This window comes from Tachyglossus aculeatus, chromosome 25 (genome assembly GCF_015852505.1).
Source record: "Tachyglossus aculeatus isolate mTacAcu1 chromosome 25, mTacAcu1.pri, whole genome shotgun sequence".
Taxonomy (NCBI): domain Eukaryota; kingdom Metazoa; phylum Chordata; class Mammalia; order Monotremata; family Tachyglossidae; genus Tachyglossus; species Tachyglossus aculeatus.
In genome coordinates this window covers 20,356,447-20,379,905 of record NC_052090.1, presented here as the reverse complement: position 1 = coordinate 20,379,905, position 23,459 = coordinate 20,356,447, and the positions used below count along the sequence as shown (strand labels likewise).

At 46.5% G+C, this 23,459-nt stretch overlaps 1 protein-coding gene across 1 annotated transcript in view; it reads right to left on the bottom strand.

Annotated features, from left to right (window-relative positions):
* Window positions 1-6,388: 6,388 nt before the first annotated feature.
* The window catches only part of NKAIN3 (sodium/potassium transporting ATPase interacting 3), a 293,652-nt gene continuing 276,581 nt past the window's right edge, over window positions 6,389-23,459 (bottom strand). The window contains exons 5-6 of the mRNA XM_038766751.1: window positions 21,205-21,265; window positions 6,389-6,769 (exon numbers count right to left, since the gene is read on the bottom strand). Coding sequence (XP_038622679.1) covers window positions 6,756-6,769; window positions 21,205-21,265 — 75 coding nt within the window. The 3' untranslated portion in view covers window positions 6,389-6,755. The remainder of the gene's footprint in view (window positions 6,770-21,204; window positions 21,266-23,459) is intronic.

Sequence of the window (23,459 nt, the reverse complement as noted above, 5' to 3'; positions counted from 1 at the left end):
CAGATGGTTGGGACCGCGGTCCCTGACCCTAAACAGCAGGCACTGGCCTGTGAGTCTACTAAACTGGCCCAGGCCTGCCCCCTCTCACGAGGGGTGGCAGGAGAGGACACACAAAGTCCCTGCAGGGTGGGACCCAGAGGTGATGTCCATCAGCTCTGTGTCGGATGTGCCACTTGAGCCACACTGAACTCGAGGATGGCAGTCTGCCCGCAGGGCATCTCCACAGGCAGAGATTCCCGGTGGGGGCCGGAAACTTGGGGGACTGGGACCTAGTTCAGCCCCTTGGCGCACAGTGCTGGAGGAAAGCTACTGGGATCCCAGCGGCCCGGAGGAGGATGGGGAACTGACTCCCCGCTGAGACTCCATGCGGAAGACATGAGACCACAGACCCTTTTGATATGAGCTGCGCTAACTCAAACACAGTGTGATTTCCATCTGAGATCCCTCAATTCTAGAAGTCCAAAAAACAAGCACAAACTTACCCATGGGCGTGTAGCAATTCCCGGGAGGAACCACATGAAATAGGAGCTGCTCCTATGAGGGGAGAGGAGGTATCCTTTTCCAGGGGCCAGTTTTGAATATCAGAGGAGAGGAGTTAGTGCAAGGAGATCCTTGCACTTCTTTCCAGCAGAAAGCACCTCACTGTCTAAGCATTTTCCTGAAGACTCCATCTCAGAAAGCCTCCTTGAGACCTCAATTTCACTTCCACCTAGAGGAACAGTGGGGTTGCATTTGCTACACTGGTGAGGTCACTTTATTTCCCCCAATAAACAGTAGCCTATTGCCCGTTACTCCTGCAATCTAATTATCTGCAGGGGTAGCCCACTGATGGGAATCAAGGGAAGTGAGAATGAAAAAATGGGAGACTGCAGGAAGGCTGTTTTCTACATTCTGGATAGAGCTGTAGGGGCAGGAGTGAGAGCAGAGCTGCAGATTAGAGATTCGGGTTGGGGAAGTAGATAAGAGCTGCTGCTGGCCTAAAAAGCCCTCTGGATTTGGAGGAGTGCATAAGTGACAATGGGGCAAGTGGGGAAAGAGCTGCTATTGAGGGAAACCAGGTAGGAGGGTCAGGATGAAAAAGGAAAAGTGGAAAACATGCATAAATTCACTGGAGCTAGCAGTAGCATGGCCTAGTGGAAAGCACACAGGAGTGGGAGACAGGAGGCTTGGATTCTAATCCAGGCTCCACTACTTGCCTGCTGAGTGATCCTGGGCAAGTCATTTAACTTATCTGTTCCTCAGTTTCCTCACTTGTAAAATGGAGATTAAATACTTTTTCCCCCCCTCCCTCCCTTAGGCTGTAAGCCCTGCGTGGGATAGGGATCATGACAGATCTTAGCACAGTCCCTGGCACACAGTAAGTGCTTAACAAATGCCATGTTTATTAGCCTCACCTGGTACTTTTTTCTTGCACTTAGTACAGTTCTCTGCACACAATCTTAATAATAATAATAATAATAATAATAATAGTTGTGGTATTTGTTAAGCACTTAGTATGTGTCAAACACTGTACTAAGCGCTGGGGTAGATACGAGATAATAAAGTCCCAAATAGGGCTCACAATCTTAGTAGGAAGGAGAACAGGCATTGAATCCCCATTTTGCTAAGGAGGGAACTGAGGCACAAAGAAGTCTGCTGTGTGACTTTGGGCAAGTCATTTAACTTCTCTGTACCTCAGTTACCTCATCTGTAAAATGGGGATTAAGACTGTGAGCCCCACGTGGGACAACCTGATCACCTTGTATCTAGCCCAGTGCTTAGAACAGTGCTTGGCACATGGTAAGCGCTTAACAAATACCATCATTATTATTAAGTGATTTGCCCAAGGTTACACAGCAGGTGCATGGTGGAGTCAGGATTTGAACCCGAGTCTCCTGACAATCAGATCTTAAGGACTATTACTTCCATTGCTGCTGAATGCTCCAGAGTAGGAGGAGCTAGGAAGGAGCAAGAAGCTATAGGAACACCACCTGCCTTGGAGCAGAGCCCATCCATAAGGCTCCGGACCGGACTAGAGCTGGGCTCCATCAGGCCAACCCTCTCAGCTTGCACCTTTTCAATCTTGGCAGAAGCTGCCCCATCCCCTTATCATCACTGTCACCCTTACCTGTCCCTTTCTGTCCTTCCAGAACCGTGGCAGCCAGAACTGCCCACTGTGCCGACCTCCGGAGCGGGAATTGGGGAGAAACAAGAAGTTGATAAGCAAAGGGGTGGAATATGCAGTATTCCACAGATCGTATCCTTGGATCTCTTACTGAAAACACAGCATCGAAAGGTTAAAAAAAGTCCTCAGATGTGTGTCCAGCCCTCAAGCCAGCTTAGGTTCATCAAACCCAGCACTCAAATTCCAACGGCACTATACAGGAGAGAGGTCAGGAGCAAGAAGGATTCTGATGGATTTTCTGCTTGGTCTGACCCATGGCACTGAAAAACAAATTTGCTTCCGTAAAGGGGAGCAAGCGGGACCCCACGAGCCTAGAGCCGATGCCAGGAGATGGGTCGGAGGTGCTTGTGGGATAAGGGGAGGAGCTGAAACAGTGGAGAGAGAACAACTTCCCTCCACCACCAAGTGCCCTGTTCTAATCAAGGCAAGCCAGTGTAGTGCAGGGAAAGGGGAGGGAAATTGTACCCAAAGCAGGCCCATTGAAGTGAAGTATCAGTTTATAGAGGACCAGTTGGTAGAGGCCTGGACTAAGAGCCAGGCAACTGCATCAGAAGCCACTGTCCAGCCCCTAGAATATGCTGGGTGTAAGCTTCCCTCTAGATCAAAAGTTCATTGTGGACAGGGAATGTGTCTGTTTATTGTTATACTGTATGGTCCCAAGCACTTAGTACAGTGCTCTGAACATAGTAAGTGCTCAATAAATACAATTGACTGACTGGCTGACTGATCGACTGACAGTCTCTATGCCGTGGCGCTACCCAGGATGTCCCCGCTCAGAGACTCTTTTCAAAGAGGAAAGTATCTGAGTCACTAGCGTCCATCACTAAAATGATTGTCTCAAATCAATTTCCTCTGGAAGCCTATGCCTTTCAAAAGAGTCATCTCCATCCACAAAATGGGTAGCAGCTGGGATTCTCAAGTAGGGACCCCCTCCTCCACACCCACAGTTGTGGTGGGGGTCTCCATCCCACCAGACTGCGGCCCTTCCCCAAATTCCTTCTGCAAACCAGCCTTAATTTTCAAACTGTTTCTGCCTCTGTGGTTTCTCTTGTGCTAGAGTCCAGTCCTTAAGTCTGCCCATCCATCCTGAGATGCTGCTTCTGGGTTGGGCTGAGAATTCAGCTTCTAGACCCCCAAATCGGTTTCCCTGGGTAATTGCCACATGTCGCTTTATTGTACTCTACCGAGCACTTAGTACAGTGCTCTGCACACAACGAGCACTCAATAAATATGACTGACTGAAAGACACAGACCCCAAAAAGAGAATCAGGGGATCTGAAGTTTCTAGTTTAGAATTTTCAATGAATTGCTTTCAGGCTGGGAAACTGAATTTGTCCTGAAAGCAGACACTACTAAGATGAAGGCCAATCCACCCTGAAATTCCCCATCCTCTCATTGCTCAGTGGTCCCATCCCAACTGGCACACGTGCCCACCACTTAGCCGTGCCTGGCCGGGGGGACACCCAGTGCAGTCACGGTCTTCTTATCACTAGAGATGCCAGAACTTTTTAGTGGAGGAGGCACCCCTGCTCCAACCCACAGGAGCCAAGATTTCCCTTCCGATTGACAAAGATGGACAAGCCCAGAATTCTTCTTTGTTCCTCCATTTAGAAAGAGCCACGTCAGCTTCTCCTCAGCCAGGGTGAAGGGAGTTTGGGCTCATTCTAATGAAGACAGATTCCTCTTGGTCAAGAAGTTCAATGGGTTGACCTCTGTGCTCCCACAGCTGGCTGCCTCCCCTATTTAGATCTACCGGGAAACCCTGGTGCTCATTTCTCGGGAAAGGAAACACTTTCCAATATTTTTCATGGGAGAGCTGACAAACGGCAACCTGATGATACAATTTAATAGCCTGTGTGTCCTTAGTGCTGGCCCGGCATTGTGGGGCAGGTCTTGGAGAGAGGAATCCTGTCTTTAGTGCAGTGCTCGGCACACAGTAAGCACTCCATAAATATGATTGACTGACTGACTAACTCTGGGCTGACAACGCCTAACAGCCACAAGTACCCTGACCATCCATCCTTCCCCTGCCCTCTCTACACCTTTCACTGCCAGCACCCTCTGAAAGTCCCTGCATTACCATAGGTGCATCTGGAAGTGATCTATGTGCTCCTTATCCCGGGTGACAAGAAGAAAAGCTGCTGAAAATCATCCAGGTACCCTCTGCCTCCCCAGACAGCAGGACTTCTGAGAGATGCCACCTGCTAGCATGAGATGGGGAATCACATCTGATAGGACACTCCTCTACAATGAGGAAACATCAGCCCCTGAGGAGATGGGTACTGTGCTTTCCCCGGCAGGGGGTCATGGCACCTCGGATCCCCTTGCCAAGAGCCCCTGGACCCACCAGACTTCAACCCTTGGGCTTCCAACATCGGGTGTGGCTGATTGCCCCTGGAACCAGAACCAATGCGGGTGCAAAAATTCGGGAAAGAGGCACGCAATTCCCCTACCACCAAACAGATGCCCAAATGTTCTTTGAGGTAGACCACCCGGCCCCCAGAATGTAACAAGCAGGCTGAGGAGGTCCGGACAACAGGCAGACCAACAACATGGATATTCAGGACAAGATCACAGAAAAGTCATTCCTGCCCTCTCCTTGTAGCAGCTGCAATCAATCAATCAATCAATTGTATTTATTGAGTGCTTACGGTGTGCAGAGCGCTGTACTAAGCGCTTGGGAAGTACAAGTTGGCAACATATAGAGACGGTCCCTACCCAACAGTGGGCTCACAGTCTAGAAGGGCGATTGGTGGGTGTGTGGCATGGGGAGGGAGCCTTGGTCCAGGGGCCCAGAGCAATTGGCCTCACTGCCCTAGGCTAAGGATGGCACTGACTTGTGGCAGGGCTTCCAGGCCACTGGGCACTTCTACTGTCACTGGGGAGGATCAGAAGGGAAATGGCAGGAAAGGACTTCATGAGAAAGCTCTGAGTAGGTCCTCATTAGGAGGCCGAGCAAGAGGTGAGGCCAGCCTGGCCAGTGCCCATCACTATAATCTGGGCTCCACATTACCTTCTTTGAGCCCCCTGAATCACCTACCCAGAGCTGGAGAAGATAGGAGGGAACCAGTGGCGTCCAGAGCAAGAGCAGTTGTCAGTGCGGCTCGCTCAGCTTTTACATAGCCTCAAGCAAGGAGGGCAGACAACCTTCAAAAGACTAACTGGGGCAGTTTTGAGGGTGACGCACCAATGAGGCTCTGCTTGGGACCAGGACAGGGTGAGGTGTGAGAATGGGGTTAAATCACCAAGGAGTCTAAGTGCATTGAGAGGTGGAAGAGGAGGTGGGGGGTGGAATCAGGAGGTGACAAAGTGTGTTGCTGTTCACACTGCTACTTTCTAGGTTTTGAGCTAAGTCCTAAGGGAAAGGGTCAGGTACTGGGTGGGAAGGGGGAGGGGAGGGGGTCACCTGTGACGGCCCAATCTGCCATGTCATGTCGGTTCAGGGAGTTGAAGGAAGCCTCTCTTTAGATTGGGACCCTTTGCCTGCAGTAAATTCCACCCGGGTGCCCAGTGGGGAAAACTAGGAAATGTCAAAGAACAGGAAGGGGCTTAGGGGAGCCACTTCCTCCACAGAAAACGATTTTGCTTAAATCCCTCTCTGTGTTGGTGCACCACTTCTCTCAGTTCTGGACATGTTCTTCTCAAGAAACATTTCAGAGATTTCCCCGGCCCAATCTATTCATTTCTTTCTCTTCCAGCAACAGGGGCATCCGGCAGAGGCGTCTAAGGCTGTGATTGGTGCCGAGATGCCAACTCTACGCATGTGAGTGTCTCCAAAGGAGGAAGTGGAAAAAAAGTAGAAAATGTGCAAATTACAGAGATCCACAGCACCCCAAGGGTAAGATGTTTCATAGACTGAACCATCCCTGGACTCTCCCTTTGCCTCTCCCCTCCACCTTGGGGAGCAGAGTCACTGAGGGCAAGAGAGGAGCTGAACACCCCAACCGCTTAAGGGATAGGGCAATGGAAGATAAGCACTTAGTACAGTGCTCCACACACAGTAATCATTCAATAAATACCACTGATGGATTGATGAGGGACGTACCCTGTCTTCTGTTCAGGTTTGAAAAACCCAGAAGGGAGACAGGGTGGCAGGGAGCAAAGCACCATCCTGCAGGCATCTGGCAATGTCCACAGCTCACCTTGGCCAACACAGGTACTAGCAGCCATACTACAACTGCATCAGGTTTAGAATTCTAATGCAGTCATAGAAATATGCACACCTATATCTCATAGAAGCTGACTGAAGGGCCTCATCCCAGATACCCTCGTTTTTCACACCTTACACTAGACAGCATAAAAAAACCCCCTTCAGGTTTCGATTTACACATGTCCATTTTCATAGCAAATGGTTAAAAAAAAGCCACCCTGGTACCTACAGTTCACTTAACGACAATGTGGATATGATGCAGGCTGTGATCGATGGACTCGTTGGTGACTGGAAAATCAAGGGGCTGTCCGTTCTTCCTAAAAATTCGAGAGGTGGTGTGTCCGTGAGAAGCGTTTTTCGCTCGGGGTGCTCTCCGTCTTAGGTTGATTTCTTTCCGTCTCAGGTCAATGTGTTCAGTGGATACAGCCCAGTCACCATATGTTACTTATTTCGACCTGAAATAGAAAATGCAAGTTACTTCAAAGAAAGTGGCACGTTTGTGGGTTCCTGCTAATCTAATTGGAGGGGACCAGGTAAACAGGACAAGTGACAGATATGAATCTAGGGAGGGAAATTGTCAGCCACACAGCCATTCTGTCCTCTGTCAACCACAAAGTGGCACTGTGGTGGCCAGAGACAGAGCAGCTTGGAAAAACCATAGGGAAGTCTATTACAGATATGGAAAACGGGGTTGGATCTGCCTGAATTCATATTCCCAAATGTGGACATGGGAGGGAAGCTTCTAGTGCTTTCATATTAAGAATAAAAACATAACCTGAACATTTCCATACCTGATTGGAAGTTGTAGCCTCTCCCTAAATCCCCATCAGTCTCACTGGTGCTTCCTGTCTGTCTCCCCCTTCTAGACTGTGAACTTGTTGTTGGATAGGGACCGTCTCTATATGTTGCCAACTTGTATTTCCCAAGAGCTTAGTACAGTGCTCTGAGCACAGTAAGTGCTCAATAAATACAACTGAATGAATGAATCCTCCAGGTCACTGGCAACCCAGAACCTTTCCAAATGGGATGTGAAATACTTCATTGAAAGTTTCCAATTAAAGCTTATAAATTTCATGAGAGAAAAACCACACAACAAAACCACAATGAACACACAAGATGTGTTAATGCCTGGATCCCATCCACTTGGAACCTGGATCCTGTTCTGTTTGGGCTCCATGCTTGTCTGCAGACTCCAGGCATTGCATCGCCCAGTTGGTATTTGACATTCTGCTTTGCTGACAAGGTACCTTCAGCAACAATACATGCTGAGCCCTACTTGAGGCATTTGGGAGAACTTCCCTGACAACTGATTGTATGCATGGGATAGAACTAGGCAATCGACAGCTGTGTATGTGTTTGTTGCAGGGTTGGTGGAGAAGGTGCCTGGTGGAGAGACAGTTGCAGCCACTGTGATCCTACCAGTGGGTAGAATGTTGTCTGGTGCTCAGGACAGCTTTCAGAGAACATCTCCATGACCACAGACAGCCCCCATGCTCTCCGCCCATCTCTGCACAGGGTGTGTTGCTGGCTCTAGGTGGGGGGTTGGGGGAAGATCGTGAGTGTGTGGATGGTGCAGTGCCACCCACCACCGGCAAACCACAGTAGTCTGTACCCTTCCTTCCCCTCCATCCCTAAAGTAAAATTCCATGTAAAGTTGGCAGCCCAGCCTCTCTGGGCTGCTGCTCTCTGGGTTGCTGCAGTGACAGTAGCATATTGTGGTTCCTGATTTAAGGAAGGGCCGCCCAGCCCACCTGGACAAGATGCTAGGGGAAGGGCCTCCTGCTTTTCTGTGGACAACATGCAAGGGACCTTCTCAATGACGCTGAAACCACCAAGTCAGTGGAGTCACTATCAGATGCAACAGAAGCTCTCACTCCTCACTTCCAAACCAAGTCACATTCCACCACCGGTGGGTACACTGCAGAGGGGCCATTTGACCTCACTGAACAAGACACTAGGAGAAGGGCCTCCTGCTTTTCTGTGGACAACATGCAAGGGACCTTCTCAATGAACTGAAACCACAGAGTCAGTGGAGTCACTATCAGATGCAACAGAAGCTCTCACCCCTCACTCCCAAGCCAAGTCACATTCCACACCGGTAGGCATGCTACAGAGGGGTCGTTTGATGTCACTGGCAAGGACCAAAGAACTGAAGGATGTCAGCCCTTGGTTACCTCATGTTTGTCCCACTGAATCTGCTCAAAGATACTCTGGGATCTGGAATTACCTTCCACAAAGAAACCTTTCCACCAAAGAACAGAATCTCCAAAGGAAAATTCCCCTACCAGCCCAAACTCCATAGTACAAAGCCTTCAACTTCCAAATGATGTCTCAGAAAGCAGATGAACATCCTCTAGACTGTAGAATGTGCCTTCCAACTCTGTCATTTTGACCTTGCCCAAATTTTTAGTATGATGCTCTGCTCACAGTAAGTGTTCAATAAACACCACTGATTGATTGATTGATACAGGAATCTCAGGTGGGTGACCTCTAATTGATGACACCAGTCCCTGGCTATTGGTGCCTGAGGCACTTAGGCTAACCAGGAGTCTGGGAAGAAGAGCTAAGCTACTTGCCCTAACAGCAGATAAATTTGTCTTTAGCTTTGAGTGATGGAGCCAGTTTTAAGGTTGGCTCTCATTGTCTGCTTCACTCAGTCAATCCCTGTCACTCACGTACTTCTCCTTGGTTCATCCCCACTCCCCTGGGCTGCATTATCTGAGCCAACTGCTTCAGCTCTTATTGTGTAGCTCAATTTTGATCTTCCTCGCTCTCCTTTTCTAAACTTCTCTGCTCTGCCCCACTGTGCTCTGCCTTTAGAAATACTATCTCATCAAGCACCTTAAATGCCCACCTGCATCCAGAGAAGGAAGGGCCAGTCAGGTTCCCCAGAGAGATCGAAGTATTGTTTTCAGGTTCCGGAGTGGAGACATAGTGGATACAGAGCATCCTTTAGGTGACCTTGACCCCTGCTGAAGACCGCAGGCCCAGTGATCTCAGATGTAGTGTTTCACTGGTTGCTAGGGTGGGGGGTAAAGAGATGATGGGACTTGGCACCTCGTCCGACCCCGCGGCCCTGTGCCCCTAGAAACCCTTTACAGGGATCCCAGACAGCTGGATTCTGCCCACTCTTCTACCACCTCCTTGCCTCTGAGCCAACATGACACAGGTTTGACTGTGCCTATCATTAACAATACCACCTTGAATTTCTACAGCGCTTTCATTTTTCCAAAGAGGTTTTACATCAGTTATCTCATTTGGCCTGCACATTATCCCTGAGAGGAACGATCATCTCCGTTTTATACATGAGGCCCAGAGAGGTTGAGGGACTTGGCCAAGGTCACTCAGCAGGCCAGAGGCAGAGTTGGGACTAGACTGAGTTATCCTGACTTCCAGGACTGTGCTCTTTCCACTTGGTCATTCTACCTTCCCAGAGGGGTGGAGTTGGCAGTTAGCCAGGAACTTTCCAACTTGATGTTATATGTTCCTGCTCCAGAATGGCGAGATGGGTAATTGGGAATGGTTTTCGATGGACATGCCTCGATGAATCATGGAAAATGAGAAAAGGCAGAGGGACAAAGATGGATACCCCAAGTCCCACCCGCCACCGAGTCCCAAACCAGCTAGCTTCTGCCTCGCCCCCTTCTTTTCCCATTCCCCAATACTAAAACAGTTGCACAGTTCTAATAACAATAGTAATAATAATTGTGGTATTTGTTAAGTGTGGCTCAGAGAAGCAGCGTGGCTCAGTGGAAAGAGCACGGGCTTTGGAGTCGGAGGTCATGGGTTCAAATCCCGGCTCCTCCACTTGTCAGCTGTGTGACTTTGGGCAAGTCACTTCACTTCTCTGGGCCTCAGTGACCTCATCTGTAAAATGGGGATGAAGACTGTGAGCCCCATGTGGGATAGATTACCTTGTATCCCCCACAGCGCTTAGAACAGTGCATGGCACTTAACAAATGCCATCATTATTGTTATTATTATTATTATTATTATTATTATTATTATTATTATTATTACGCCAAACACTGAATTAAAGCAGTGGGGCAGATACACTCACAGTCTGAAAGGTAGGGAGAACAGGCATTGAATACCCATTCTCCAGATGAGGAAATGAGGCACAGAGAATTGGAGTGACTTGCCCACAGTCACACAGCATGGAGGAGGTACAGTCAAGCTTAGAACTCAGGCCTTCTGACTCCCAGACGCATTCTCTTTAGTCTAGCCCATACTGCTTCTCTACTGTTCAACAAGCAGCAAAGTGGAAACAGGCCTGCGATTCAGAGGACCTGGGTTTTCACCTAGGCTCTGCCACTTTTCCAATCTTCTGACCCAAGCAACATTCTGGAACAGCATGGCTCAAAACAACAATTGCTTCATTCCTGCTGGAATCCAGTTGGTACTACCACCTCTGACTTCTCAAACAGGCCTCCACATTGGCTCCCTTGTGACTAGCTCGGCCAGACATTTCCCCACACCATGGCTTGAATTCAGATTTAGCTTGAGTTCAGTCCCATCCTAGCTCCATTCACTCCATTCCATAACTGGTATTACCCTTTGACACAGATGAGGTCTTAATGCAGTGTTTTGTACCAAGTTGTGCTTACTCAATACCATGGAGGATAATGACAGTGAAGAACCCTTCTTTGACTTCCCACCATCCTTGTCAGTGCTCAGGAACTCTCAACTTCTCTTTCCCCTCACCCCTTTCTTGGAGTCAGCTGGGGGACTCAATGACCATTCTTCTGTCCACATCCTTCAGAGTCTTTTTTGTTTTCTGGTATTTGTTAAGTGCTTACTATGTACCAGGCGCTGGGATAGATACAAGCTTATCAGGATGGACACAGTACATATCCCACATAGGACTCACAGTCTTAATCCCTATTTTACAGATGAAGTAACTGAGATGCAGAGAAGTTTAGTGACTTGCTCAAGGTCACACGGCAGACATGTGGCGGAGCTGGGATTAGAACCCAGGTCCTTCTGATTCCTAGGCCCATGCTCTATCCACTAGGCCTTGCTCCTTCTCTAAGTAAAAAGAGCCCAATTCAGCTCATCACCCTCCGGCTGTGTGTTCTGCCACTGCCAGGCTGTTTGTTCTAGAACCTGTCACTTTCCTGGGATGGAAACCATTTCACTGGTCCCATACAAATATCTTTATTGGCAAGCGGGAGAAGGGATCGATGTTTGCCTGACCAATTTGGAGAAGACTCTAAATTGGGGCAGGTGACTATAGCCCTTCAGAAAGAAGATGGGGCAGACGCTTTTCCGAAGGCAGGAGGCGATTCAACCAGGGGAAGGGGGTGGGAAGGCACTAGCAAATCTGGTCTGGTAAAGAGTGACTGAGCTCAAGTATCTCCTCTCTCCTAGGCCAACAGCCTGTCCCTGTTGCTGGGAATAAATGCTGCTTTTCATAACCTTGCACTGAGGGTTGACAAATAACACTCACCTTCGATGAAATGAAAGAAGAAATCTCCTTCCTGTGATAAATGTAACGGCCAATTCTTGGAAGGCCCCTTAACTGAATTTGTAATAGTTAGCCAGGAAGATTCCCACCCTGACCAACTTCTTTGAGTGCTCTTTCTGTGGTGTAACTGAATTTTAATGCAGAGATGTGGGTGCAAAGTTTGCTTCTGTTTAGGCCTCTCCCCTCACCTCTTCAACCTCCAAAGTATTTCCACTGACTCCACTGGGTGATGACAGCATAGATAATGACAGATTTATTTAGCATAGATAATGACAGATTTTTAGTACCTTAGAACAAGATGCCGTTTGCACTTTGAAATTTAGGATTTTATTTAGGTACTCCCTCCCCAAATCTAATTCAAAATAGTTCATTATGGCTACAGGTTTACATTGCTATTTGATTATGTCATACGTGTTTTGTAATCACTTTTAAAATAGATACTTTTTAGCCCCTTTTATGGGACTTGTGGTTCAGGAATGTGTTTGTGTTACTTCCTACTGGAAGCGCTGCTTGATTAAAGGTGATTTCACTTGGCAGTCTCCCTTAATGGAACCAACGGAGACCGGGCAGCAGGGTAGAGCTGCCCTGAGCTGGCCTTGGGCTTGTCCATTCCTGGTTTATCAGGTAGCCACAGAGCCACCATGGAGCCTTGGTCCTTGGAAGAACTGGGGCTCCTCCATAAAACCCCTCCCAGCAACTACCCTCGAACTTCCCAGGCAGAGATTGTCCACCACCTAGGAGGGGGCCTGGTTTTTCCAGGGTTTGCCCCCCAGGTGCAAAGAGCACAGAAAGCCATGTGGACTATTGGGAAGAGCCCAAGTCTGGGAATCAGAGGACTTGGGTTCTAATGCCAGGGATGCAATTTACCTGCTGTGTGACTTCGGGCAAGTCGCTTAATTTCTTTGGGCTCGTTTCCTCATCCATAAAATGGGAATTAAACCCAACGCTCTCCTACTTAGGCTGTGAACTCCAGGTGGAACAGGGACTGGTCTCAATCTCATTATCTTGCTTCTACCCCAGTGCTTAATAATCCATCAATCAATCATATTTATTGAGCGCTTACTGTGTGCAGAGCACTGTACTAAGCACTTGGGAAGTATAAGTTGGCAACATATAGAGACGGTCCCTACCCAACAGTGGGCTCACAGTCTAGAAGGGGGAGACAGAGAACAAAACAAAACATATTAACAAAATAAAATAAATAGAATAGATATGTACGAGTTGAATAAATAAATAGAGTAATAAATACGAACAAACATATATACATATATACAGGTGCTGTGGCGAAGAGAAGGAGGTAAGGCAGAGGAGGAGGAGGAGGAGAGGAAGGAGTGGACTCTGTCTGGGAAGGCCTTAATATAGGACTTGGCATTTACTAAGCATTTAACAAATAATCACAATTATTAAGTACCTCTCCCAGGACAAATAAAGCACCGAGTAGGTTAGTCAGGGCCAAGTTCGAAGGATTAATGTCACCCCCATCATTACCCACCCCCTCCTCCCTCCTACTTACAGGTTTAACGGGCAGATTTAACATGATCCCGGGGGGGGCTGGTGGTAGGGGAGGGTGTCAAGTCCACCTATAAAATCAACTGAAAATATAACAGTCCAAAATAAATAAATATAGATAGATAGGAACAAAAAAGCACATACAAGACTGAAGACTTAAATTAGAACAAAGCAAATAATGACAAATCATAATCATAACACCCAGGTAGGTGTGAAATAGATCCAAAAATTCAAAGCGGACACAGAATGCCTTAACCCCTAGAGCTGAAATGAATAGCCAGAGGGCTGTCCAGCGGTTCTCCAGGAATCACGGAATCTTGGGAACTGAAAACTTCACCACACCAAGTTCCAAACTTCCAGTTAGACTGGTGTCGGAGTATTGATACGTTCATAAAGGATTTGGCTGTTAAGAAGAAGATAGTGACTCACCCACCTATAGATACCTTTTCTACATAGATTTCAATGACGCCTCAGAGAAGCAGCATGGTAGATAGAGATAGGGCCTGATAGTCAGAAGGTCATGGGTTCAAATCCTGACTCCACCACTTGGCTGCTGTGTGACCTTGGGCAAGTCCCTCACTTATCTGGGCCTCAGTTACCTCATCTGTAAAATGGGGATTGAGACTGTGAGCCCCACATGGGACAGGGACTGTATTCAAAGCAATTTGTTTGTATCCACCCCAGTGCTTATTACAGTGCCTGTAAGTGCTTAACAACTACCATCATTTTTTTTTCTTTTCTGTGCTAGCTGCCAGAATAATTTCTCTCACAAAAGAATTGGTTCCTAATTCTGAAATGGCAGGGTCTTGAAGAGGTCATCAAGGTCATCCCCCGGTCTCTGTACAGGACTACCCTCCAACCATCTAAGAAGGCTCTCATCTGCCCCTCTCCCCAAACCCACAGACCCTTTATCTTGGCACAAGGCTGTACCAACTGACTGCCAGGGAGGCAGTGAGGCCTATTGGAAAGAACCCCAGACTGAGAATTAGTAGACCTGGTTCTTGCCCCAACCCCATCACTGGCCTGCAGTAGGACCTTGGGTAAGCCAACTAGCTTCTCTGGGCCTCAGTTTCCTTATCTGTAAAATGGGGATAAAATGCCTGTCCTTCCAACCACTTAGTCTGTGAACCCCACATGGGCTGGGGATCTCTGCTCTGAAGGTATCAAACCCAGTGCTTAGCATAGTACCAGTAAGCACTTAATAAAATAAATACTATCATCATCATTATGGCGATGAAGTTCCAAATGGCCAGCCTGAACCTGAGAATTGCTCCAGTTCAAGATGTTTCCCCCCCAATTCACCTTCCATTTTTCTTCAAGTGCCAAGGGGGCTTGATCAGCAATCAGTTACAATCTTCACCAAGCCACCACCCTCCCCCACCCCACCATCAGTGTTTTCACATCTGGCTTTTCGGTCGAGCAGAAGTTGCCACACCGATTTTCCATCCACACCATCCAGTCAGAAACGCTTGTGCGCTCTGGCCCTTGAGATAAAGCAGAGCCCTGCCACTCTACCCCCAACACAGTTCTGGAGGGACCAGGCAGCCCCCTCCATGCTGCTGAATGACAGCAGAAATCCTCCTGTGATTAGATGAGAGAGTTTTTACTCCCAGGGCATTTTAAGTCTGTTTCCTATGCCAAACTCATACCCGGCCCATGGCTGCCAAGGCACTTCTTGGAAGAAAGAATATCACTTGTAAATGAATCTCTGTGTGGTTACCACTTGAGTCATCTCAAATCCCTGACAAGCATTTTTGACAGAGCTGAGAGGCGGCCCAAGGCCCAGTGGGTCTTGGAGGGCTCCAGGTGGGCCCAAGTGCTTCATGTTGACTGCCTGGAGAGTACCCAGCCACTCAAAACTTTGCAATGCGCCCACAAGAACAGGAGCTCAGAAACCACTTTTCCTTTGGATAACAAGCATCCCTCTGGGTCAAACTCGTCTCCCTGGCTGGGTCCTTGTTTACACACAAGCAGAAGAGAACTTAGAGTAATGGATTTCCCCTCTGTGCTGCTCTTCATATGAGGAATACCGCTGAGGGCTGAATGGGTGGATTGATCTGGGGAACCTCACCCCCAGCATGTGTGAGGTTCTATCACCCAGCCCCTCGGAAGTCAACAAGGAACACCCCCCCACCCCCCACCCAAATGCATCTCTGGAAGATTCTCTTCCATAATTTAAGACGGCAGCCTGGAGAAGCCTTTCTTTCCTCTCTGATCCATCTGCCTCCTCCCCATCTGAAACCGTTCCTCCTTGAATCCGTGTAAAGTGTCCTGATGTTCCTCCACCAGCTGGCCCACCAGATCTCATGTTGGGCTCGTTCATTGAGGAACTGCACCTATTCCTCCTCTTCTTTTCTGTTGCAGCCCCAGAGATTCAGTTTTGTCCCCTCGGACTGCACCCGTGATCTCTGCCGTTTACCTCTCAATGCTGTCATTGGTCACAGGGGGGACTGGGCAAGAGAGTGTGGATGGCTCAGAGTGAATCATCACTAGTCCCGCAAAAACAGTTTAAGCACATGTCCTGTTGCTACAGCTGATGGCCGGACAAACCTTTTTCCTCCTTTTTTTAATGGTGTTTGTTAAGCTCTTTCTCTGTGCCAGGCTCGTACTAAGTGCTGAGGTAGATAAAAGATTATCCTCAGTTACAGATGATGTAACAGGCACAGAGAAGTTAAATGACTTCTCCAAGATCCCATAGAATACAAGCAGTGGAGCCAGAGTTCAAACCCAGTCCTTCTGACTCCCAGGCTCGGGCCGTATCCACTAGATGATGCTGCTTCTCTCTCCCACACACCCTGTCTTCCCTGCTCAATCCTCAGAAGGAATTTGCAGGGAAATGGTTTTAGGACATCATTTTTTGCAAAGAACTTTGCCTTCAATTCTTTCATTTCGGAGATGATCAGGTCTTCTCTGAGCTGAGATCTACCTATGTAGGGTAGGTCTTAGGAAGATGGAAAAAGAGGTAATGACTAGACACTGGTCAAGTCAGAGAACCCAGTGGAACCAGGCAAAGATAGGGCATCATGGGGGATGAAGAGAAAGAAAGACAGATGCACTCAGCTGGTGGTCTTGAGAGTTTTGAGACCTAGCTGTGTTTATTAACTGAGGCCAGCTCCCCAGTCTTCACCAATGACATCTTGCACCAAACTTAAACTCAACTTTGACCAATGAGAGCCTGAACCCAGCTTGTTAGCTTTGGCCACAAAGACCCTGCCCCTCTTGGGGCTCTACAGGGAAGAGAACATGTATTTCACCCTCATTTTTTAGATGAGGAGACTGAGGCACAGAGAAGTTAAGTGACTTACCCAAGGTCACACAGCAGGGCAAGGGGTGAAGCTGGCACTAGAACTGAGGATCTCTGAATACCAGGCCTGTGCTCTTTTCAATAGGCTATGCTGGCTCCCCCTTTCTATTTGGTCTTCCAGGAGTCTTTCAAATAAAGATACAAGAGGTGTCAAATAGAGAGCAATGGGGATATTATCTGAGAAAATCGTCAGAACAAATATATATATATAACACTAGATGCAATTTAAATGGAGACGTTTAGGTGCTGGAAGCTAAGGACTGGGATAAGAGCCTTCTAAGAGCAGATTTAAACAGAAGAGCGGCGGAGATGGAGCTTGAAACACGACCACTTCTAAGGCGGCCGAGTGAAGTTGTAATTGAAGTGGAAGACCAGAAACAGAGCAGTTTCTAGAGAAGGTAACTGAAGACTGAATATATGAAAATGGGGAAGAATTCCAGGGCCTCGGGGAAGGGCAAGAAGGATAAAAATTTAACTAAATGGTATGGTAGTAGTGGTAGTGGCAGTAGCATTTATTGAGCAATCAGTGGGTGCACTGGACTATACTGAGTGCTAAAGGAGGTACAAATCAAGCAAGTGACACACTCCCTTCCCACAAGGCACTTCCATTCCAACTGGGGAAATAATAATAATAAAAATAATGCAATAATAATGATAATTTTTGTTTACTGTTGCCAAACTCTGTGCCAAACAATGGGTAAATACAAGATAATCAAGTTAGACACAGTCCCTGTCCCAACTGGGGCTCACGGTCTTAATTAGGAGTAAGAGCATTTCTTACTGAAGAGGAAACTGAGGCACAGAGAAGTGGTTTGTCCAATCAGGCAAGTGGCAGAGACATGATTAGAACTCAAGTCCTCTAACTGCCAGACCCATGCTCTTTTCATTAGACCACACTGCTTCTCAGTCCAAACCGATTTGCTTATATCCTCCCCAGAATTTAGTACAGTGTCTGGCACATAGGAAACACTTAACAAATACCACAGTTATTATCTATTCCTCTCAGCATCCGGCTCTGCCTGCTGGAGATGGATCTTGGCCTGAGGGGATTGCTGTTCTGACTCAGCAATGAACTGGCTTACATCCAACTTGTAGTTTCCAAGTGCTTAGTACAGTGCTCTGTACACAGTAAGCGCTCAATAAGTACAATTGAATGAATGAATGAGATTCTTACTTCTTTATCCCCACAATGTTCACAGATGCTACTACAACTACTCTTACTCCTCCTAATAACAATTTCTGTTAATCACATTCTATGAGCCAAGCAATGTGCAAAGTTTCAGTTCATGTTTCCCCACTCCTCCAAACCTCTAGTGGTTGCCCATCCACTCCCGCATCAAACAGAAACTCCTTACCATCAGCTTTAAAGCACTCAATCACCTCCCCACCTCACTACTCCCCTACAACAGCCCAGCCCACACACTTTGGTTGACCTACTCACTGTACCTCGATTTCATCTATCTTGCCACGGACATTTTGCCCATATCTTGCCTCTGGCCAGGAATGCCCTACCTCTTCATATTCGACAGACAGTTTCTCTCCCTATCTTCAAAACTTTATTAAAGACACATCCGCTCCAATTGGCCTTTCCTGACTAAGCCCTCTTTTCCTTTTCTCCCCCTCCCTTCTGCATCACTCTGATTTGCTCCTGTTATTCCCGTTCCCCCCTGAGCCCCACAGCACTTAGGTACATATCTGTCATTTATTTCTGTCTCTCCCTCTAGATTGTAAGTTCCTTGTGGGCAGGGAATGTGTCTGTTATACTGTACTCTTCCAAGCCCTTAGTACAGAGCTCTGCACTCACTGAGCACTCAATAAATATGACTGATTGAATGATACAAGATAATCAGGTTGGACATAATCCCTGTCCCAAATGGGGCTCACAGTCTAAGTAGGAAGGAGAAGAGGGATTGGAGAGAGAAAACAGCCTGGACAATTCCTCCTAAACTCAAGCAGACACTTCATTCACAAGACTGGCCTTTAGAGTAATGCTTACATGAATTTGAATTGTATTTAGAAGGAATGATGCTAGCAATCGATCTCCTGAGAGCCTGCCAAATGTTTATGGAGGTTAATTACTTTTTTGTGGGGATGGGGCAATCTTTCGCCAAGCCTCTCCATTCCCCTTGATTAAAAGCATTCTTTTCGGGAAGTCAGACAAGATAGTAACAGGCTTCCAAGTCCATTTTTAGGAGTAAATGACTCACTGAGAGGGTGACAGGTCCTTATGATTACAGATTCCCCATATTCTAGTCTCTCATTGGGACTCATAGAGATGGATATAGCTCAAGGGGAAAAATGAACAAAACAAAAGGATACAGAAATAGACTTCTTTCATTAGGATGAATGATGGAAGGCATTAACTACCATTTCAGAAATGTACCTTTTACATGTCATTCATTTCACTGTCTTTGACCTGCAATCATCTTCCTTCTAAGTAGCAGTTCATGCCGGAGACTGAAACTCAACTGAGAAGAAGAGTGGCAGGAAATAAATGTTTCTTCAAGCACTTATTACCCGCCAGAAAGTGTCCATCAGCTAAAGCATAGTTCTGTAGATCCATTAGGCAAAACATGGCAGGCACAGGAGTGACTGTTGGTGATTTTTAAGTTTCTCTGACAGGTCTCTGTCGAAGAACGAAGTTTAACTTTATGAATTGAATAATGCAGGCATTCTCATTAAGTCAGATCTAAATCACAATGATTCAGGAGTTATTTGGTACCCAAATACTGTGACATTAGATTACACCTGCATTTCTATATAGAACAAGCTCTCTGGGCATCTGTAGGAGGATCCACCTAGCCATTCCAGAACATTGCATGAAATGGGAGAGTATTTCATTATGCTTAAAAACTAAGTGCTGGCATGAAATGTGTTAGTTTATGAAATCTTAGGTATTGGCTCCCAGCAAATTTCTTCTTACTAAATCAGTCTTGCTCTCTGAAGCAAACTGAATAAACAGCTTATAAAAATGCACCTTGGAATTTCTCTTTTATTTTCACTTCCTTGAATGAAAATTATAAAATTGTCCTAAGCCTGAGAAACTTTGAAAAAAAGGACATTTTTATTAGCTTTCTACACCTATTTCTCCTTTCAGGCGTTCTTGGATCCATTTGCTCTGCTTTGACCATATACTATGTCTTTGGTCTTTTCATATGGTCTGAATTGATGGCACCATAGAAATCAGTATATCCAGATGGGCTACTCTAACAAAGCATTAATGATAACATATTAAATCACATTACTGAAGTTAGTTAACTGCTGTTTTAGTCCTAGGGATAGAGAGGTAGACCAGTGAGGCTGAATGGCCTTAGTAGAAAGAGAGCAGGATGGGGAGTCAGCAGATCCAGATTCTAATCCCCGTTCTGCCACTGGCCTGGTGGTTGATGGAGGACAAGTCACATAACCTCTCTGTGACTCAGTTTCCTCATTTGCAAAATAGGGATAAGATACTTCCTCTTCCTCTCTCCTAGACAGAGAACCTCATGGGGGATAGGAACTGCATTCAGCATGATTATCAGCACGGTGCTCTGGCACATAGAAATTGCTTGCAGAAGCAGCATGGCTTAATGTATAGAGCCCAGGCCTGGGAGACAGAAGGTCACAGGTTCTAATTCCTGCTCCACTGCTTGTCTGCTGTGTGACCTTGGTCACATTACTTCACTTCTCTGGGCCTCAGTTCCCTCATCTGTAAAATGGGGATTAAGACTGTGAGCCCCATGTGGGATGTTCAACCTGATTCACTTGTATTCACCATTTCCATTGACAATGGATTCTCTTCACTTAACTCTTCTCCTCTCTCTGTGCACCCTACCCCCCGGCATGTGAAGAAATCTTGGAGCCACCTCCCTTCTAACATTGACAGACATCCCTTCATCCCTCTGGGGTGGGGTTTTGTGGGCAGCGATTCTGTTTCCACCCTGACCTCTCCCTTCATGATTTTCTAGCCTTCTCTCATGCCCTTTGGCTTTCCAGAATGGCAAGTTGCAATCGTCCAGTCTGTTCTCCATGGAAGGTGGTGCCACTTATCTGTGCGCTTTCTGGCATTATTACACTCCTATCCAAGCAGGTTACTTAATTACCCCACCTTAAATGGGTTAAAAGACTCAATATACACTCTGTGTCCCAATTTTCTTTCAGCCAACTCTGTGCTCTTCCTTGAGGATCCACCTTATTGCTTTCAGGAGTGAAACTTGCTGGTTTCTGGGTTAAATCACAGGTTTTACACCAGGTGGAGGCTGAAAACATCTGCTAGCTCTAGCACATTAGTAATGTGAACAGGTACTCCTGGTTTTCTATTTCCGGCCACTTCTAGAACACTGGTGACAACTTCAGAGAGAGGCGAGCTAGGACTCAATCCCTCTCTGACTCCTTAGACACAATTAGGTAGATCCCTGAGTTCACCCACCCAAGCAGCTGCTGGGGGCCTATGGAGTCTGACATACTTAGTGGCCTCTCATCAGTGTGAGCTTTCCACAGCACATTATTGCGTTGATTCAGATCACTCAGTCCTTAGGGTGAATGGTTTCATAGTTCAGTATGTGATTAGCTATTGGAAAGCTAAGTCACTCGCCAAAGAGTTACAGAGATAGGGGGGTATCAGTACTCACAGCTGTCGTCTTCCTCCATGAAAACACTGATCACATAACAGGAATACACAAAACCGATCAGCTGCATGAAAAGAAAACAAAAATCAGGGAATATCACAGATACACTCAATATACGTAAAGCACAGATGTCAGTTGGTGTCTTTGCAGTTAAGCAGATAGAACACTCGCTGAATTAACTCATCATTTTTTGACATGAGAAGGGAATCTACAATTTAGCAAGAACAGCCACAATTTCAAAATGTACATACTACTTCCATTGGCATTAAGGGCATCAAAGTTACCCAGGAATGTCAAGAACGAGGTCTTCAATCTGAATTTTTAAAGTTAATTTTCTCCCTATGAAGTGCAGTTATTTTCAAACATGCATATGAGATGAGCTCCTTAAAGAGGAGCTTGGACCATAGTTCCCGATTAATTATCTCCCCAAACAAGTTAATATTTAATATTCAAGAGCTTTTATTTTTACACTAAATCAGATAACCAGCAGCATAAATTTTAAGTCAACTAGCAATTAGTCGAGTAATTGTTTTTGAACCTCTTCAGAATGTGGATTCTATTTAAGCGTGAAGTATTCTATTATCGAGATGATATTTTCCAATTAGCCAGAAGGCCCAACCATGTCGTCAGAAGAGAGTAAGTTGTTTATTTTCTGGAAATGCAGAAGTTACCATCCGATGACCCCAGGTTCTTGATGTTTCAATGGACTGGGAAGGGAGCAGAGAATTCATTCATTCAGTCAATCATATTTATTGAGTGCTTACTGTGTACAAAGTTGGGAGAGTACAGCCTAACAACAGACACATTCCTGCTCACAACAAGCTCACAGACTAGAGGGGGAGACACACATTTATATAAATAAATAGATTAAATAAACAAGTAAATTACAGATGTATGCATATGTGCTGTGAGGATGGGAGGGAGGATGAATGAATGAACGAGTAAGAGCGGCGCAGAAGGGAGTGGGAGAAGAGGAGAGGAGGGCTTAATTAGGGAAGGCTTCTTGGAAGAGATGTGCCTTCAATAAGGTTTTGAAGTGGGGGAGAAGGAACAAGGGGGTGAAAGAGGGGAAAAGAGTAATGGTGTGAAAAATATAACAATAACAATGTTTGGTAACAAGTGCTTGGTACAGTGCTCTGCACACAGTAAGCACTCAATAAATATGACTGACTGACTTTGTAGGGGAAGAGCCACTATCTTGGTTTCCTCCACCTCACCAACCTGGCTGCCCTGGTTGGCTCTCAAAGCAGCACTGTTGGAGCAACAGGCTCTTGCTTGTCACCAGGCATCCCAGAAGAGATAAGTTACTATTTAGTCCCAACCACTCAGAGGAGTTTTCTGGCTCTTACTAGAGAACAATTGGAAGAGTTGAGTGAGGCATCTTCCGAGATGGCGGAGGGAATGTTAAAAAATGATTTACATGCCACTTTATTACATGCCACCACACTTGTCTGATCACCCTACAAGACTTGAAATGTGGGGACCTTTTTGAAGGCAATTTGATGAATATACCCTAGTGCAATCCAATTAATCATTTTTAAGTTAAGTCTATTTTCGGGAAGGCTCAGAAATTGAAAGTCAAAAATGAGAGCATCTCTACTTCACAGATGACAAGCGCAAACAGAATTCTATTTATTTCCTTATGATGCTTGAAAATTGTACACTAATACTAGAAATTAGATTTTCACATTTAGCTAGGCATCCAGTAAACTACATCATTGCTATTTATTCTGCTCTATCCACTTGAAGCTGTAATCCAATACGTAGTCACTGGGGAAAATTATTTTCAAATTAATTGAAAATCGGTGATCTGAATTCTCATGGGGGTTGCATTCTCTAAAAGGTAAGGGAGACACTGAGCTCTAGAGGAAGCAGTGTGACCTAGTGGGCAGGGAATAGGCTTGAGAGTCACGAGACATGTTTGCTAATCCTCCATCATGGCCTCCTCTGTGACTTTGGGCCCTAACCTCTCGAGGCCTCAGTTTCCCTCTCAGTAAAATGGGGGTGAGATACACTATGGTGGGGAGCAGCATGGTGGAGTGGATAGAGCATTGGTCTGGGAATCAGAAGGTCATAGGTTCTAATTCTGGCTCTGCCACTTGTCTGCTGGGCAAGACACTTTACTTCTTTGTGCCTCAGTTACCTCATCTGCAAAATGGGGATTGTCACGGTGAATCCCCTTTGGGACAGGGACTGTGTTCAACCCGATTTGCTTGTATCTACCCCAGCACTTAGTATATGGCCTGGCACATAGTAAG